The sequence below is a fragment of the Elephas maximus genome, chromosome 7 (assembly GCF_024166365.1).
Source record: "Elephas maximus indicus isolate mEleMax1 chromosome 7, mEleMax1 primary haplotype, whole genome shotgun sequence".
Taxonomy (NCBI): Eukaryota; Metazoa; Chordata; class Mammalia; order Proboscidea; family Elephantidae; genus Elephas; species Elephas maximus.
This window is the reverse complement of record NC_064825.1, coordinates 31445853-31464154: the sequence shown is the minus strand read 5'-3', so window position 1 is coordinate 31464154 and position 18302 is coordinate 31445853. Positions and strand designations below refer to the sequence as shown.

General features: G+C 38.6%; 2 protein-coding genes across 2 annotated transcripts in view; both read left to right on the top strand.

Moving 5' to 3' along the window:
- LOC126078921 (tripartite motif-containing protein 43-like) overlaps window positions 1-18302 on the top strand; it is a 458981-nt gene that overhangs the window by 175917 nt on the left and 264762 nt on the right. The gene's annotated exons all lie outside the window — the stretch shown is intronic.
- Window positions 1801-8796, top strand: LOC126078838 (tripartite motif-containing protein 43-like). The gene is made up of 6 exons (XM_049889658.1): window positions 1801-2212; window positions 2852-2964; window positions 4322-4552; window positions 5239-5261; window positions 5805-5902; window positions 8303-8796. The coding sequence occupies exons 1-6, from the start codon at window positions 1801-1803 to the stop codon at window positions 8794-8796; spliced, it is 1371 nt and encodes a 456-aa protein (XP_049745615.1).

Below are 18302 nucleotides of genomic sequence, written 5' to 3'. Positions count from 1 at the left end.
ACTCTACCACTACACCACCAGAGTTTCAGAAAAAGGAATAGAAGTACTTTATTCTATAAGAAGTTGATAAATGTAGTAGTCTAAAAGTAGTGCATAAGTCAATGGGTAAGAAGACTATTATAAATATGCTATAAGTATATAAGGCAATGAATGGTTTGGACAAAAAAAAAACTTTTTGATACTGGTGTCTCTTTAGAAAATTCTGTTTACTGATGTAAATTTTTAAGAAGCCAGGAAATGTTTGGGCACAAAATTGTCACTGGTTACCATGCAGGAATATCAGAAATGTGACGCCCGTCTATATTCATTGAGTGTAAAGATGAGAACCCAATGTTTTAGCTAAATCAATTTTAAAAAGCACAGTTTGTTATTTTGTGCTGATTTTCACTATTACATGATACTTTCATCTTTTCACAGTGTGAAGGGGCGCTTGCTAATAGTTTGAAAGGGTGTGGAAGATAATGCTTCTCTCTTTAATTTTTGATTTCTTTAGATGCCCAGTGTAGATAAAAAGATGTTTTTAAAAGCTTGTTGTTGGGAGCTGATGAGTAGATTCTCTCTTGTAGTAACTCCACGTGACTCAGCAGAACTGCCCCATAGGATTTTCCTGGCAGATTACTGGGTCTTTCTCCTAAGGAGCCACTGGATGCGTTGGAACCACCAACATTGCTTAACTGTTTGCACCACCAGGGCTTCTTCATATATGTTCATATATAAAGATTCTGACTGAAATCTGATCCAATTTTACGACCAAAGAAAACAAAACAAAAGGCCTCTTGCCGTTGAGTTGATTTCGACTCATAGCGAACCTACAGGACAGGGGAGAACTGCCCAACAGAGTTTCCAAGGAGTGTCTGGTGGACTTGAAGTGCGGACCTTTTGGTTAGCAGTGAAAGCTATTAACCACGATACCAGCAGAGTTTCCCAATTTTACAAAGCTTTGTTAAATTCTTATTAACACTTTTGTATTCCGAAATTGAATTTTTGTTACATTCTGTTTGAATTAACAGAGTTTCAAAGAAGAAATTTTGATTTTGTGAATGTGTTTTTCATGTACATATTTCTAATGCATTTTTTACAGTGAGTTTCAAGAAAGACACTTTCTATATTATAGGTGAGGGGCAGGAGACAAATGTGCATTCTGCCCATTACTGTGTTTTATTATTTTCAACATTTGTTCTCTCTTTAAGGATTTTGTATTAGAATTATAACCCTACTTCACAGACAGTCTTGGCGAGGAAAAATACCAGAACTGTTCGCTTAAATTACAATAGTTGATAAGAAACTGGATGATTGATTCTGTCTGTATGGTATCTTGGAGAGTAACGGTTAGCAGATTTTAATTTTAGTCAAAGGTATGAGTTTTGGCTCCAACATTAACTGTCGGTATGATTTTGGATTAGTCATCCTTATAGGATGGTTTTGTCAATTAAATGAAATAGTAAAGGTAAAAAGTTTAGTCGCATGAGCTTTGCTAAGCCAATCAGTCACTAGGAACATTATGATTGGCTTTTCCACCAATCAGAATACTAGAGATTGAGTCAAACTACGAACAGGTTCTTTATGGAGGAGAGATGGAGTTGATGGTGTTCATCATGTTAATCAGGAAGCCAACCAAGTTTTCAACAGAGCTCCAGAGCTGCCTTTGTGTCAGTTTCCAGTTTTTGTCATTTGTAAAAGAAACTATATCAGGCCTAGACATAAGTATATTATTGAATCACAATTGGAGTAAAAGTTTGCTTAGTCTTTTGTCTCTCTGGGGCAAATGACAAACTCTCCTGATTTTCTTCCCTCAGGAAAATGGACTCCAACATCTCCCAAGCCTTGCGAAAGGAACTCACCTGCTGCATCTGCTTGAACTACCTTATAGACCCTGTCACCATAGGCTGTGGGCACAGCTTCTGTAGGCCCTGTCTATACATTTCCTGGGAAGAAGCCAAAACTACCCGTTGTCTTCTATGTGGGGAAACATCAAAGAAGACAGACATCAAATCCAATATTCTTGTGAAGAATCTGGTGTCCCCTGCTAGACAAGCCAGTCTCTGCCAGTTCCTGAGCTCTGAGGATCAGATGTGTGGGACACACAAGGAGACAAAGAAGATGTTCTGTGAAGAGAGCAAGAACCGACTCTGTTTGCTCTGTTCTTACTCTCAGGAGCACGAGGCTCACAGACACTGTTCCATTGAATACGCTGTTGAGAAGTACCGGGGAAGTGATGCTTCTGAAAGCCTTTGAAAGCTGGAGAATAATAGAGCTAAGAGAGTATAAGGAAGATGAGTGCCATGATTATGATTAATTCTCTCATCACTGGGAGTCTTATATGTGCTGGCTACTGTTCTAGGTGGGAAGGGTAAAGCTGTGAATAAAATAGGTAAGGAAATCTGCTTTCACAGAGGCTGTATTCGAGTGGCAGGGCAATTCGCTTAATGATTATTAATTTAATTATGCAAAGTGAAGCACAGGACACCATAACACTCACATTTTTAGAAATAGCTCCTGGCCACAAAAATTACATGTTTAACAAGTTTTTTTTTTTTTTTTTTTTTACTGGAAGCATATTTAGTAATACTGGACAAACATGTAGGATAATAGTATAGAGAATTAGCAAGATATTTATAGGAAATTTAATTACATTACATAAAGCCTTTATTTGACAGTTTTCTCAGGAAAATTGTTTCATTACTTTATGTGGCTCTATAGCCTGAAACTCCCAGAAGGGATGACTATCGGGTAGCCAGTGAAACATGACCCTTCCACTTTCCCGAAAGTATGTTCATCTAACATCCCTGGTCTTTAGCTGTCAGTAAGGGTCTGAAATCTATAATATTTGTTCTGTTGGTGCTTAATTCAGTATTTTTGTTTTTACAGGAGAAGCTTTTAAAACAAATGAGGTCTTTATGGGAAAAGATCCAAGAAAATCAGAGAAATCTAAACGAGGAGTGCAGAATAATCAACCTGTGGATGGTAAGCATGAGACCACGTTTTCCTCATAACCAGCTTGGTACAGACATGCTTACCTGTTGAGAAACTTGAGCTTTAATCAAGGGAGAAAAAGGCCATCAGAACAAAGTGCAAAAAGTGCTGAAATGGAGGCACATGCAGGGATTTGGAGAAGTTCAAAAACCGTTGGTCAGGAGTTGAGAAAAAGTTTTGGAGAGAGGTTCACAATCGATTTGAGTTTTAAAAGACAAGTGTAAAAAATCCATGGACATTTCAAGCAGAGATTTCTGACAGAGGTGAAATCTAGAAATGAAACAGTACATAATGGGGAACTACAGGTATGTCATACGGATTAGTATAAAGACGGCCATGGGGAGAAAAAGGTTTAAATAGCAATTTAGGAAGTGTACCTGTGATAGTGAAAAGCGATAATGTACTGGCTAGAGAATGATATAGGATCAATTGGGAGAAATTTCAACATGTTGAAAAACTGGGGGAAAAGAGAAAGAGAAGGACTTGGTGAGGAGAGAATGAATACATGGGTATTGGCAGGGGTCATAGAATGGGGGAAGGGTTAATGTTCCTATAATGTTAGGACAAAATGAGACCCTGAAGCCTTAAGTACTCATTACCAGGAAGGAATCCCATCCATGGCAACAAGGGATAGTGATGGGAGAAATCAGATTGAGGGTATGGGATTAGGAATTTTAGGGAGGTTTTGTCTGATGATTTCTAATCCTCAGACTAGTAGGCAACATTTCTGCTAAGAGTGAATGATCAGGCTAGGATTGAGGAAATTTATGATCAGAGGCTAAATTAGTAACAGATGAGAATATTAAATAATCAAGCATAAATTTATCTTTTTACATGTAATCTTTCATATTTTAGAGAACATATATTGGTAAAGCAGAGGGTCAGGAAAAAGAAGAAGACCCTCAATGAGATGGACTTACACAGTGACTGCAACAATAAGTTTAAACATAAAAAAGATCGTTAGGGTAGGATGGCCCGGGACCAGGCGGTTTTTCATTCTGTTGTACATAGTGTCCTTGTGAGTTGGAACCGACTCAGTAGCACCTAGCAACAACAAGGTATTTTAAAAATTAACTCTGAAAAAAATTTCTACAGGAATTTCGGGAACTTAAGAAGTGAATTATAGTGTTTTGAGGAAAGGATGGGTTTCTGTAGTTAATAAAGAATGAAAAATAAAGTAAGGAAAGAGGGATGAGCATGGTTTCTGGTGAGTGGAAAGACATGAATTTAACATGTTTGTAGGTTGGTGGATTACATGATCATGAATCAAAGAAAAATGAGTGAGGTTTAAGTGGTGAAGGATAAAGGCAGCCTGGGTGTGTGATCTAGGAAATCCGTGTCCCTGCAGGATTATATATGCCTACGGAGAGACATGATCAGAGATCAGTATCGGAAGTTGCATCCAGTTCTCCACAGGGAAGAAAAACAACATTTAGAGGGACTGAAAAGTGAACGCAAAAGGATTTTACAGCAACTCAAGAAAAGTCAAACCAAAATGGTTCAAAAACAAAACCACCTAAGAGAAATGTTTGAGGAGCTGCTGAATTTGTGCCATAAACCAGACGTGGAGCTGCTCCAGGTAAGAAATGAGGATATTAGTTCAAGTTCACATCTTTGACTTCCATTACATATTTCAAACCAAAATCTTATTTCTGCATCTTCTGCTCCTGTCAAGACTATTATTGTCCAAGTGAATATGATATAAACTTCAACTCTTATCCTAACCAGGAACAACAAAACTTTGGGGAATTGTGAGAGTAGTTTCCCTTCTCAATTCTCTTTATTTAATTCACTTTTCTATCCAACAGAAAGGAACGACTTATTTGTAGACCTTTTTGTCTCCAGGTGGGCAATATGAGGAAGAGGAAAAGCTAACATTCATGTCCTCCTTCTGTTTGGAAGTCCTAGGCTTGAGTTGTGCTCGTTTTGAGGCACATTACCCTTTGGAAACAAGCCCTGTGAAAAGACCACCTTGTAGACAACTGATGGTTTTAGCAATGCAGTCCCTACTCATGTCCTGCTCTGTCTTTGCTCACCCTCAGAGCCCTTAGCCATCGAGAATTTATTTTCTGTCAATGTGTGGTACTGTGATTTTCCTTTAAAGAGGAAAAGTAAAAGACATTTATAAAATCCTGGGTGGGGGGCGGCGGGGAGGAAAGGAGGGTTTGATATTTTTTTGAAATTTCCCAAATCCAAAGATTAGGCATAAAAAAAAAAAAGAATTTCTGAAGAATTCTGAGTTTTTCCTTTTATTTCTCTTTGCAGAATTTGGAAGACACTTTGACAAGGTAAGTTTGGCCTTCAATGCAAACTAGAGCACCATGAAAGCTAGTAAAGAGATCAAAGTGTTTCTACCAAAATGAAGTTATTGAGATAGTAAATTTCGTGTGCATGTGTGTTTATGTGAGCGCATGTATTTGTGTGTGTTTTACTGAATATAATTTTCTATCCCACTCTATCAGGATTTAGTTTTGTCTTTCTGTGCTCATGGAGATATACATTGTAGGGTTCAACACAGAAGTCACTAGAAAACAGCTATGCATAATTTTAGTTTTCAAAATCATAAACATATTAAAGTGCATGGACTAGCTTTCCCAGGCATTAGAGGAGAGGCGGGCATCTATGATAAGAAGGGGGTGGAGGCAGGGACAGAAGAAAAGAAAGAATCCCTAAGAATTGCACAGTCTTCTCCCAGGATCATGGAGGTACACTACAATATCCGAAAGGAGTTCCGATGAAACATATTATTCTGTTGAATGCTGACATCTTTTGTACATACTGTGACAACCCCTTTGGCACCTGAAAGATTACCTGAATCTTTCCCCTTGTAGGAGTGAGTCCGTGCAACTGCACATGCCCCAGCCTGTGAACCCAGCACTCAGTGCCAGGCCCATCACTGGACTGATAGACACGTTCAACCAATTCCAAGGTGAGTGGCAACCCAATGATGGGACCCCATACATTGTCCTTCAATAATGGTTTTCTTTGGATAATATGGAGCCCTGGTGCCAGAGCAATTAAGAGCTTGGCTGCTAACAAAAAGGTCTGCAGTTGGAATCCACCAGCTGCTCCTTGGAAACCCTATGGGACAGTTCTGTTCTGTCCTGTAGGGTCACTATGAGTTGGAATCCACTTGACAGTAATGGGTTTGGTTTTTTATGCCCAATGTTTCCCTTTTTATTAACCCTTGATTTAGGAGAGAACAGCCTCCTAAGAGACATTTATAGTCATAGTGGCCCTGGGATAACATGAAAAAATCTAAATGGAAGCTGGTGAAAGGATAAATGTGATTCATGCCTGTAATAAATTAGACAATGAGAAACAGGAAACAATCAAAAAGGGCTCCTAGTGCTGTGGGGACCATGGTCTCAGGAAAAATCTAGCTCAATTGGCATAACACAGTTCGTAGAGACTATGCTCTGCTTTCTACTTTAATGAGTAGCATCTGGGGTCTTAACAGCCTGTGAGTGGCCATCTAAGATACTCCACTGGTCCCTCCCCTTCGGGAGCAAGGCAGAATGAAGAAAACTAAAGACACAAGGGAAAGATTAGTCCAAAGGACTAATGGACCACAACTAACATGGCCTCCACCAGACTGAGTCCAGTACAACTGGATGGTACCTGACTACCACCACTGACTGCTCTGACAGGGATCACAATAGAGAGTCTTGGACAGAGCTGGAGAAAAATGCAGAACAAAGTTCTAACTCACAATAAAAGACCAAACTTACTGGTCTGAGAGAGACTGGAGAAAGACACTGAGAGTATGGCCCCTGGATACACTTTTAGCTCTGTAATGAAGTCATTCCTGAAGTTTCACCTTTCATCCAAAGGTTAGACAGGCTCATAAAACAAAATGACACTAAAGGGGCATAGCAGGCCAGGGGCAAGGACTAGAAGGCAGGAGGGGACAGGAAGGCTGGTAATGGGGAACCCAAGGTCAAGAAGGGAGAATGTTGACATGTCGTGGGGTTGTTAACCAATTTCATAGAACAATATGTGTACTAACTGTTTAGTGAGAAGCTAGCTTCTTCTGTAAACCTTCAGGCAAAGTACAATAAAAAAGTGTTCAGTAGAAAAAAAATTAAATATATATTTAAGCTCTGAAAAAAAAGGGGGGCTCCTAGAACCATTCTGAGATAAAATACCAGTTATTCATTCATTTAGTCATATAGAACTGCATATTTAGTTAGGGCATTCAAGTTTTAACTAAAGTACAGTTAGTTATGGTGATAGGATTGATGTTTTAGTTACCTAGTGCTGGTATGACAGAAATACCACAAATGAGGGGCTTCAACAAACACAAATTTATTTTGTCACAGTTTAGAAGTTGGAATTCAGGGTGCCAGAATTAAGGGAAGGCTTACCCTCTGTTTGCCCTGGGGAAGTTCTTATTCCTTTGCTCCTTGGTGATCTTCATTTGGCGTGGTGTCTTTCCTCTCCCACCTCTGCTTGCTGGCTTGCTTTTTAATCTCTTTTATATCTCAAAAACGATTGACTCAAGACATCCTACAGTAATTCTGCCTCATTAGCACAACAGAGATAATCCGTTCCCAAGTGGGATTATAAACACAGACATAGAAGTTAGGATTTGTGACACATATTTTGGTGAGGCACAATTGAACCCATAACAGTTGGCAAATTGTAATTTTTTAAATATTTTTGCTGTAAAGCTTCTTAGTAATTGAATTTGTAATAATGCACATTGTAGTTGATATAGCTAGAAAATTTTGTCCATAAACATAAAATAATGAAAGGCATAAAATAAGAATTTGTGAAGAACAACAGTAAAACAAGTTGGTGGTTGATGAGACAGTATACAGAATTCCATAGTAGATCTAAACCAGGGAGGTTAGACTGGCATGCAGATGAAGACCAAGCCTGAGGTGAAACCAGGAATAAAATCCAGAAAATTCTTAGTAGAAAACTTCTTCTAAGAAGATGTATTTAGATCTTTTTATTCTTAATTGGAATTTGTTTCCTTAACTGGAATATCATAGTATGCCTGGCAAAGTGATCACCAATTATTTATCTCTAAGGATCTTCTTTCCCCTGAAGAGGGGCACTGAAGTTAATTTCATAGCAATGACTAGGCCTTATGGGAAGGTCTTCTGTTTCTAATGGAAAGTGAAATGTAAAAAATCTTTGTGATTTTTTTCCATTGAGATTAGGTGTTTGTTAATTCTGCAGATATACTGGTAGCCCCTGAATCTAATGACATTTTCCAACCAAGCTGCCCTTAAAGTCTTGGTGGGTTTTCCAATGACACTCTAGATCTCGTAAGACTTTAAAAACTGATTTTGACTGGAATATTCTCTTCTTTCCGCAGTGAACATTTCCTTGAATTATGAAGCAAGCAGTCACGATATCATGCTGTCTGATGATGTGAGAAGTTTGATATTTAGACATGACCTTCAAGAGGTGCCTTTTCCATCTGGAAGATCCAACTACTTTGCTACATGGGGAGCCCAGGCCTTCACCTCTGGAAAACACTACTGGGAGATGCATGTGGACAGCTTTTGGAACTGGGCTATAGGGGTCTGTAAGGATACTTGGCTAAGGAAGAACTGCTCAGTGATTGAATCTGGGGACACATTTCTTCTTTTATGTGTGAAGGGGGATAATGGTTACCATCTTTTCACCACCTCCCCAGTGCTTTCTCAGTACATAGAGAAATCTCTGGGGAAGGTTGGTGTGTTTGTTGATTTTAATAGTGGAAGTGTGAGTTTTGTTAATGTTGCCAAAAATTCCCTCATATGGGAATACCCCGCTTACTCCTTCAATTACTCGCTCCGGCCTTTTTTTTGCACTGGCCACACATGATCATGGAGAAGTGATGAACTTGGTAACTCCATATCTGAAGGAGCCCACACATGATCATGGAGAAGTGAGGAACTTGGGCACTCCATATCTGAAGGAGCCTGTCTCAGTTGAAGCTGATCAATCATATTTTACTCTTCCTTAGGTTGTTCCATTTTTATATAACTTTGTTTTATCATTGGTAAATATAAAGCTGGTGTGGCAATGCAAAATTTGTTGGCTTAATTTCCTTTCAATTAAAATCAAGTCCTGTGGTCCTTTTCCTGAAACACATACTGTTTTTATTCACCTCATTTGTGAGTTGGCTAGAGTTACAAGAGTATATGACTGGGATTCCATCTTAAGAGTTTAATGCAGGAACACAGAGTGTTTGCATCATCAAGAAACTTGGTTATCTACAGTGCAAATGTCAGTCTGAAATATTCTACTCCCTCATCATGATCTAGTAAAATCATACTCAACAATTCACCCTTGTTGGTGTTAGGTGCCAGGAAGTCGACTCTGACTCATAGCAACCCTGTGTACAACAGAAGGAAGCACTGCCCAGTCATGTGCCACCTCACAATCTTTGCTGTGCTTGAGCCCATTGTTGCAGCCACAGTGTCAATCCATCTCCTTGAGGGTCATACTTTTTTTCATTGACCTTTCACTTTACCAAGCACGATGTCCCTCTCTAGAGGCTGATCCCTCCTGATAACTTCTCCAAACTGCTTGAGACAAAGCCTCACCATCCTTGCTTCTAGGGTGCATTCTTGTAGTTCTTTCAAGACAGATTTGTTATTTCTTCTGGCAGTCAATGATATGTTCAATATTTTTCTCCAACGACATAATTCAAAGTCGCCAATTCTTATTTGGTATTCCTTACTCATTGTCCAGGTTTCACATGCATATGAGGTGACTGAAAATACTGTGGCTTGTGTCAGGAGCACCTTAATCCTCAAGGTGACATCCTACATTTTCATCACTTTCAAGAGGCCTTTTGCCACAGATTTGCCCAACGCAATATGTCATCTGATTTCTTGACTGCTGATTCCTTGGGTATTGATTGTGAACCCAAGTAAATTGAAATCCTTGACAACTTCAATCCTTTCTCCATTTATCATGTTGTTGCTTAATGGTTCAGTTGTGAGGATTTTTGTTTTCTTAATCTGAGATGCAGTCCATACAGAAGGCTATAGTATTTGATCAGTAAGTGCTTCAAGCAGTCTGCACTTTCAGCAGTCAAGGTTGTGTCATCTACACATGGCAGGTTGTTAATGAGCCTTCCTCCAATCCTGATGCCAGGTTCTGGGATTATTTCCTCAGCACACAAGTTGAATAAATATGCTGCAAGGATACGACCCTGACCCACACCTTTCCTGACTCTAAACCACACAGGAATCCCTCTTTCTGTTCTGTCCAAACAAATGTCTGTCAGTTTATGTACAGATTCCTCATAAGCATGGTTAAGTGTTCTGGAATTCCACTTCTTCACAGTGTTATCCATAGTTTTTTATGATCCACAGTCAAATGCCTTTGCATAGTCAATAAAACAAAAGTAAACATCTTTCTTGTATTCTCTACTTTCAGCCAAGGTTCATGTGACATCAGAAATGACACCCCTCTTTCCATGTCCTTTTCTGAATCCAGCTTGAATTTCTGGTAGTTCCCGGTAGATGTATTGCTGGAACGGCTTTTGAAGGATCTTCAGCAAAATTTTACTTGTGTGTTGGATCACCTTTCTTTGGAATTGGCACAAATATGGATCTCTTTCATTCGGTTGGCCAGGAAACTGTTCCAAATTTCACAACATAGAGGAGTGAACACTTCCAGCACTGCATCCATTTGTGGAAACATCTCAATTGGTATTTTGTCAGTTCCTAGAGCCTTTTTTTTTTTTGCCATTTCCTTCAGTGCAGCTTGGACTTCTTCCTTCAGTACTATCATCTTTTGATCATAGGCTACCTCCTGAAATAGTTGACTGTAGACCAATTCTTTCAGATAGAGTGACTCTATGTATTCCTCCCATTTTCTTGTAATGCTACCTGAGTGGTTCAATATTTCTCCCATAGAATCCTTCAGTATCACACCTAGAGATTTGAATTCTATCTTCAGTTCTTTCAGCTTGAGAAATGCTGAACATGTTCTTCCTTTTTGATTTTCTAACTTCAGGTCTTTGCATATTTCAATATAATTCTTTACTTTGTCTTCTCAAGACATCCTTTGAAATCTTCTTTTTGTATTTTATTTCTGTCTTTTTAATGCCCTTTTGCTTTCCTCATGTATAATGTAACTGATGTCATCCCATAACTTCTCTGGTTTTAGTCATTAGTGTTCAATGCACCAAATGTATTCTTGAGATGGTCTCTAAATTCAGGTGGGATTCTGACCATCTTACTTTGCCTCTCATGGACTTGTTCAATTTCTTTCAACTTCACCTTGAGCTTGCACATGTACAATTCATGGCCTGTTCAGTGGTCTGCCACTGGCCTTGTTCTAAGTGATGATATTGAGCTTCTCCATAGTCTCTCCACAAATGTAGTAGATTTAATTCCTATGTATTCCATCCAGCAAGGTCCATGCATATAGTGATGGTTTATGTTGTAAAAAGTTATTTGTAATAAAAAAGTGATGGATGGATTAAAAAAAAAAAAAAGGATCCATCAGTATGCTCTCTATAAGAGACACACCTTAGAAACAAAGATGTAAATCTATTAAAAATCAAAGGATAGAAAAAAATATATCAAGCAAATAACTACCAAAAAAGAGCAGGAGTGGCAATACTAATTTCAGATAAGATAAACTTTAGAACAAAATCCACCATAAAAGACAAAGAATATAATTACTAAAGGGATGATCCATCATGAAGACTTAACCATAATAAACATCTACATACCCAATGATAGGGGTCCAGAATCCATACGACAAACTCTAACAGCACTAAAAACAGAAATTGACAGTGCCACAATAATAGTAGGAGACTTCAACACACCACTGTCAGTAAAGGACAGAACATCTAGTAAGAAAATCAACAAAAATTCAGAAGAGCTGAAGAGCACAATCAGCCAACTTGATCTCATAGACATATATAGAACACTCCACCCAACAGCTGCAAAGAACACATTCTTTTCCAACACACATGGAACATTCTCCAGAACAGGCCACATCTTAGGCCACAGAGCAACCTTCAACAAAATCCAAAACATTGAGATAATACAAAGTATCTTCTCTGACCACAATGCCATCAAAATGTAAATTAACAACAGGAGAAGTAAGGGGAAAAAATCAATTATATGTAAACTGGATAACACCCTGCTGAAAAACCACTGGGTAACAGAAGAAATCAGAGATGGAATCAAGAAGTTCCTGGAATCAAAAGAGAATGAAAACACATCCTACCAAAACTTTTGGGACACAGTAAAGGCAGTCCTTAGGTGTCAATTTATAGCACTAGATGCACACATCAAAAAGAAGAAAAGGATAAAATCAAAACATTAGTTACACAACTTGAATAAATAGGAAAAAAAACAGCAAAAGCAATGCACAGCCACCAGAAGAAAGGAAATAATAAAGACCAGAGCAGAAATAAATGAAACAGAGAATAGAAAAATAATAGAATCAACAAAACAAAAGTTGGTTCCTTGAAAGGATCAACAAAGTTGGCAGACCACTGGCCAAACTAAAAAAAAAAAAAGCAGGAGAGAATGCAAATAACCCAATTAAGAAAGGAAATGGAGGCATTACAACAGGCACAACTGAAATAAAACGGATTATAACACAGTATTATGAAAAACTATACTCTGACAAATTTGAAAACCTAGAGGAAATGGACAAATTTCTAGAGACATACTACCTACCGAAACTGAAACAAAATGTTGAAAATCTGAACATACCTATAACTAGAGAAGAGATTTGAAAAGTAATTTAAAAAAACTCCTAACCAAAAAAATTCCTGGCCCAGATGGCTTCACTGGAGAATTCTACCAAACATCCAGAGAAGAGCTTACACCAGTTTTACTCAAACTATTACAGATCATAGAGAAGGAAGTGATACTTCCAAATTCATTCTATGAAGCCAGCATAACTCTGATACTAAAACCAGGCAAAGACACCACAAAAAAGAAAATCACACACCAATATCTCTCATGAATATAGATGCAAAAAATTCCCCCCAAAATTCTAGCGAATAGAATTCAGCATCATATCAAAAAAAAAAAAAAAAAAAATGACTAAGTAGGATTCATACCAGTTATGCAAGAATGGTTCAACATTAGAAAGTCAATCAATGTAATCCACTACATAAATAAAAGGAAAGAAAAGGATCACATGATCATCTCAATCGACGCACAAAAGGCATTTGACAAAGTCCAACACCCATTGCTGATAAAAAAACTCTCAATAAAATAGGCATAGAAGGGAAGTTTCTCAACATAATAAAGGGCATCTGTGCAAAACCAACAGCCAACATCATTCTCAATGGACAGAACTTGAAAACATTCTCTTTGAGGATGGGAACAAGACAAGGATGCCCTTTATCACCACTCCTATTTAACATTGTGTTGGGAGTTCTAACTAGAGCAATAAGGCAAGAAACAGAAATAAAGGGCATCCAGATTGGTAATGAGGAAGTTAAACTGTCCCTATTCGCAGATGATACGACACTATACTTAGGAAATCCAAAAGACTCCGTGAGAAAACCACTGGAACTAATAGAAAGATTAAGCAGAGTAGCAGGATAGAAGATCAACACACAAAAATCAGTTGGATTCCTATACAGCAATAAAAAGAATGATGAAAAGGAAATCAGGAAAGCAATAGCAATTATCATAAAAAAAAAAAAAATCATAGCCCCTAAAAAATAAAATACTTGGGAATAAATCTAACCAGGGATGTAAGAGACCTATACAAAGAAAACTACAAAACAATACCACAAGAAACCAAAAGAGATCTACATAAATGGAAAAACATGCTCAGGGGTAGGTAGACTCAACACTGTGAAACTGACAATTCTACCCAAAGTGGTTTTCAAATACAATGCAGTATTGACCCAAATACCAACAACATTCTTTAAAAAGATGGAAACATTTATCATTAACTTTATGTGGAAAGGGAAGAGGCCGCAAATAAGTAAAGCACTATTGAAGAAGAAGAATAAAGTAGGAGGGCTCACACTACCAGACCTCAGAACCTGCTCAAAACAGCCTTGTACTGGTACAATGACAGATAGATTGACCAATGGAACAAAATTAAGAACCCGGATGTAAATCCATCCACCTATGGTCACCTGATCTTTGACAAGGGCCCAAAGTCCACCAAATAGGGAAAAGACAAATGGTGCTGGCAAAACTGGATGTCCCGTCTGAAAAAAAGTGAGACAGGACTCATACCCCACAACATATACAAAAATTAACTCAAGATGGATCAAAGACCCAAATATAAAGCCCAAAACTGTGAAGATCATAGAAGAAAAAACAGGATCAAGACTAGAGGCCCTAATTAACAGGATACAAATCACAATCAACAACACACAAGCTACAGAGGATAAGTCAATAACTGTGATCTTCTAAAAATTAAAGAGTCATGCTCATCAAAAGACTTCACCAAAAGAGTAAAAAGAGAACCTACAGACTGGGAAAAAAAATTTGGCTATTACAAACCAGACAAAGATCTAGTCTCTAAGATCCACAAGAAAATCCAATGCCTCTATGACCAAAAGACAAAAAACCCAATCAAAAAATGGGCAAAGGAAATGAACAGACACTTCAGCAAAGACATTTAAGCATTTCCTGAACAGTCACATGAGGAAATGCTCACGATCTCTAGCCATCACAGAAATGCAAATCAAAACCACAATGAGATACCATCTCACCCCAGCATTACTGGCGCAAATGAATAAGACAGAAAATAACAAATGTTGGAGAGGCTGCGGGGATATTGGAACTCTCATGCACTGCCGGTGGGAATGCAAAATGATACAACCATTTCGGAAAATGATATGGCACTTCCTTAGAAAGCTAGAAATAAAAATACTATATGATCCAGCAATCCTACTCCTAGGAATATATCCTAGAGAAATTAAGATTTGTCACGTGAATAGACATATGAACACCCATGTTCATTGCAGCGTTGTTCACAATAGCAAAAAGATGGAAACAACCTGGATGCTCATTGACAGATGAATGGATAAACAAACTGAGGTACATACACACGGTGGAGTATTATGCAACACTAAAGAACAACGATGAATCCGTGAAGCATCTCATAACATGGATGCACCTGGAGGACACTATGCTGAGTGAAATAAGTCAATCACGAAAGGACAAATATTGTATGAGACCCCTACTGTAAAAACTCATGAAAAGGTTTATACATGAAAAGAATAATTTCTGATGGAGACAAGGGAGGGGAGAGGTAGGGATGGAAAAATGCTTAATAGACGATAGACAAGCAGCAACTTTGGTGAACTTGTGAACAAGACAGTACACAATACTGGGGAAGCCAACACAACCTGTACAAGGCAAGCCCATGGTAGCTCCATAGACACATCCAAACTCCCTGAGTGACCAAATTGCTATGCTGAGGGCTGTGGGGACCATAGACTCAGGGAACACCTAGCTCAATTAGCATACCGGAGTATATGAAGAAAATGTTCTACATTCTACTTTGGTGAGTAGCATATGGGGTCTTAATAGCCTGTGAGTGGCCATCTAGGATATTCCACTGGTCTCACCCCTTCGGGAGCAAGGAAGAATGAAGAAAACTAAAGATACAAGGGAAAAATTGCTTCAAAGGACTAATGGACTACATCTACCACGGCATCCACCGGACTGAGTCTAGTACAACTAGATGGTGCCTACTGGCTGCTCTGATTGGGATCACAATAGAGGGTCCCAGACAGAGCTGGAGAAAAATGTAGAACAAAATTCCAAGTGAAAAAGACAGACCAGACTTGCTGGCCTGACAGAGACTGGAGAAACCCTGAGAGTACGGCCCCCAGACACCTCTTCAGCTCAGTATTGAGGCCACTCCTGAGGTTCACCCTTTAGCCAAAGGTTGAACAAGTCCATGGAACAAAACAAGGCTAAAGGGGTGCACCAACCCTGAGGCAGACACTGGGAGGTAGGAGGGAACAGGAAAGCTGGTAATAGGGAATCCAGGGTTGAGAAGGGAGAGTGTTGACATGTCATGGGGTTGTTAACCAATGTCATACAACAATGTATGTACTGTTTGATGAGAAACTAGGTTGTTCTGTAAACCTTCATCTAAAGTTCGATTAAAAAAAAAAAGAATAACAACAACAAAAAAAGCCAGTGGTCTTTCAAAATTCTATCATGTCATCTCTGGCATCATTTCTATTACCAAGGCCATATTTTCCAACTACTGATCCTTCTTCTTTGCTTCCAACTTTCCATTTTCAATCAGCAGTAATTATCAATGCATCTTGATAATTTTGATCAATTTCAGACCACAGAAGTTGGTAAAAATATTCAATTTGCTCATCTTTGCCATTAGTCATTAGTGCATTTCGGGAGAGCTTTTAGACTGAGACAGACTAAGAACCTGGGGGTCTACCTCTGAAAAAACTGGCCAGTGAAAACCTTATGAAGAACAGGAGAGCATTGTCTGATATAGTCCCAGAAAATGAGCACCACAGTTTGGAATGCACTCAAAATACGACTGGGGAAGAACTGCGTCCTCAAAGTAGAGTCTGCCTTAATGACACGGATGGAGTCAAGCTTCAGGGCCTTTATTTACTGATGTGGCAGGACTCAAAATGGGAAGAAACAAGTGCAAACATCCAATAATAATCAGAACATGGAATGTGCAAAATATGAATCTAGGAAAATTGGAAATCATCAAAACTAAAATGGCACTCATAAAGCTGGATATCCTCGGCATTAGTGAGCTGAAATGGACTGGTATTGGACATTTTGAATCAGGCAATCATATGGTTTACTATGCCAGAAATGACAAATTGAAGAGGAATGGCGTCACATTTGTTGTCAAAAAGAACATTTCAAGATCTATCCTGAAGTACAACTCTGTCAGTGATAATATCCATAAGCATACAAGGAAGTCTAGTTAATAAGACTATTTACACACCAACCACTAAGGCCAAAGAGAAATTGAATTTTTTTTACCAACTTCTGCAGTCTGAAATTGATTAAACATGCAATCAAGACGCATTGATAATTACTGGTGATTGAAATGCAAAAGTTGGAAGCAAAGAAGGATTGGTATTTGGAAAATATGGCCTTGGTGATAGCAATGATGCTGGAGATCACATGATCAAATTTTGGTAGCCCAATGACTTCTTTATTGTAAATACCTTTTTCAACAACAGAAATGGTGAGTAAACATGTGGACCTCACAGGAATCAAATCAACTACATTTGTGGAAAGAGACAATGGAAAAGTTCAATATTATCAGTCCCAACAAGACAGAGGTCCACTGAGGAATGGAACATCAATTGCTCATATTCAAGTTCAAGCTGGATAACAGTGCCAAGAATGGGAATCCCTGAAGACTTAATTATGCCCTTGGGGAAACTGTACTTAGACCAAGAGGCAGGTGTTCCAACAGAACAAGGGGATACTGCACGGTTTAGAGTTAGTGAAGGTGTGCATCAGGGCTGTATCATTTGACCATACTTATTCAATGTGTATGCTGAGCAATTAATCTGAAAAACTGGGTTATGAAGAAGAACAGGGCATCAGGATTGGTGGAAGCCTCATTAACAACCTGACATACGTAGATGACACAACCTTGCTTGTTGAAAATGAAGAGGATTTGAAGCACTTATTGAAGAAGATAAAAGACCACACCCTTCAGTATGGATTACGCCTCAACATAAAGCAAAAATCCTTACAACTGGATCAATAAGCAACATCAAGATAAATGGAGAAAAGATTGAACTTCTCAAGAATTTATTTTGCTTGGATCTATAATCCACAGCCACAAAAGCAGCAGTCAAGAAACCAGATGACCCATTGCATTGGGCAAATCTGCTGTAGGAGATCTCTTTAAAGTTTTAAAAAGCAAAGATTTCACTTTAAGGAATAAGTGAGCCTGACCCAAGCCGTGGTGTTTTCAGTTGCCTCATATGCATGTGAAAGCTGGGCAGTGAATAAAGAGGACCAAAGAAGAATAGATGCTTTTGAATTATGGTGTTCAGGAAGAATATCTGATATACCATAGACTGCCAGAAGAACGAACAATTCTGTCTTGGAAGAAGTAGAGCCAGAATGCTCATCAGAAGCAAAGATGACTAGACTTCCTGTCACATAGTTAGGACTTGTTATCAGGAAGGAACAGTCCTAGGAGAAGGACATCATGCTTGGTAAAGTGGAAGGTCAGCAAAAAAGAGGAAGAGCCTCCTTGAAAGGGATTAATACAGCGGCTACAACAATGGGCTCAAACATCGCAATGATTGTGAGTGTGGCTCAGGAACTGGGAGTGTTTCCTTCTGTTGTATATAGGGTCGCTATGAGTCAGAATAGACTAAATGGCACCACCAACAACAACAAAGA

Excerpts from the sequence above, each read along its gene's own strand:
- LOC126078838 (XM_049889658.1), top strand. The coding sequence starts at position 1,801 with ATGGACTCCAACATCTCCCAAGCCTTGCGAAAGGAACTCACCTGCTGC. Across the intron at positions 2,965-4,321 it reads GAATAATCAACCTGTGGATG|GATTATATATGCCTACGGAG; the intron begins GTAAGCATGAGA and ends GTGTCCCTGCAG. Across the intron at positions 4,553-5,238 it reads CAGACGTGGAGCTGCTCCAG|AATTTGGAAGACACTTTGAC; the intron begins GTAAGAAATGAG and ends TTCTCTTTGCAG.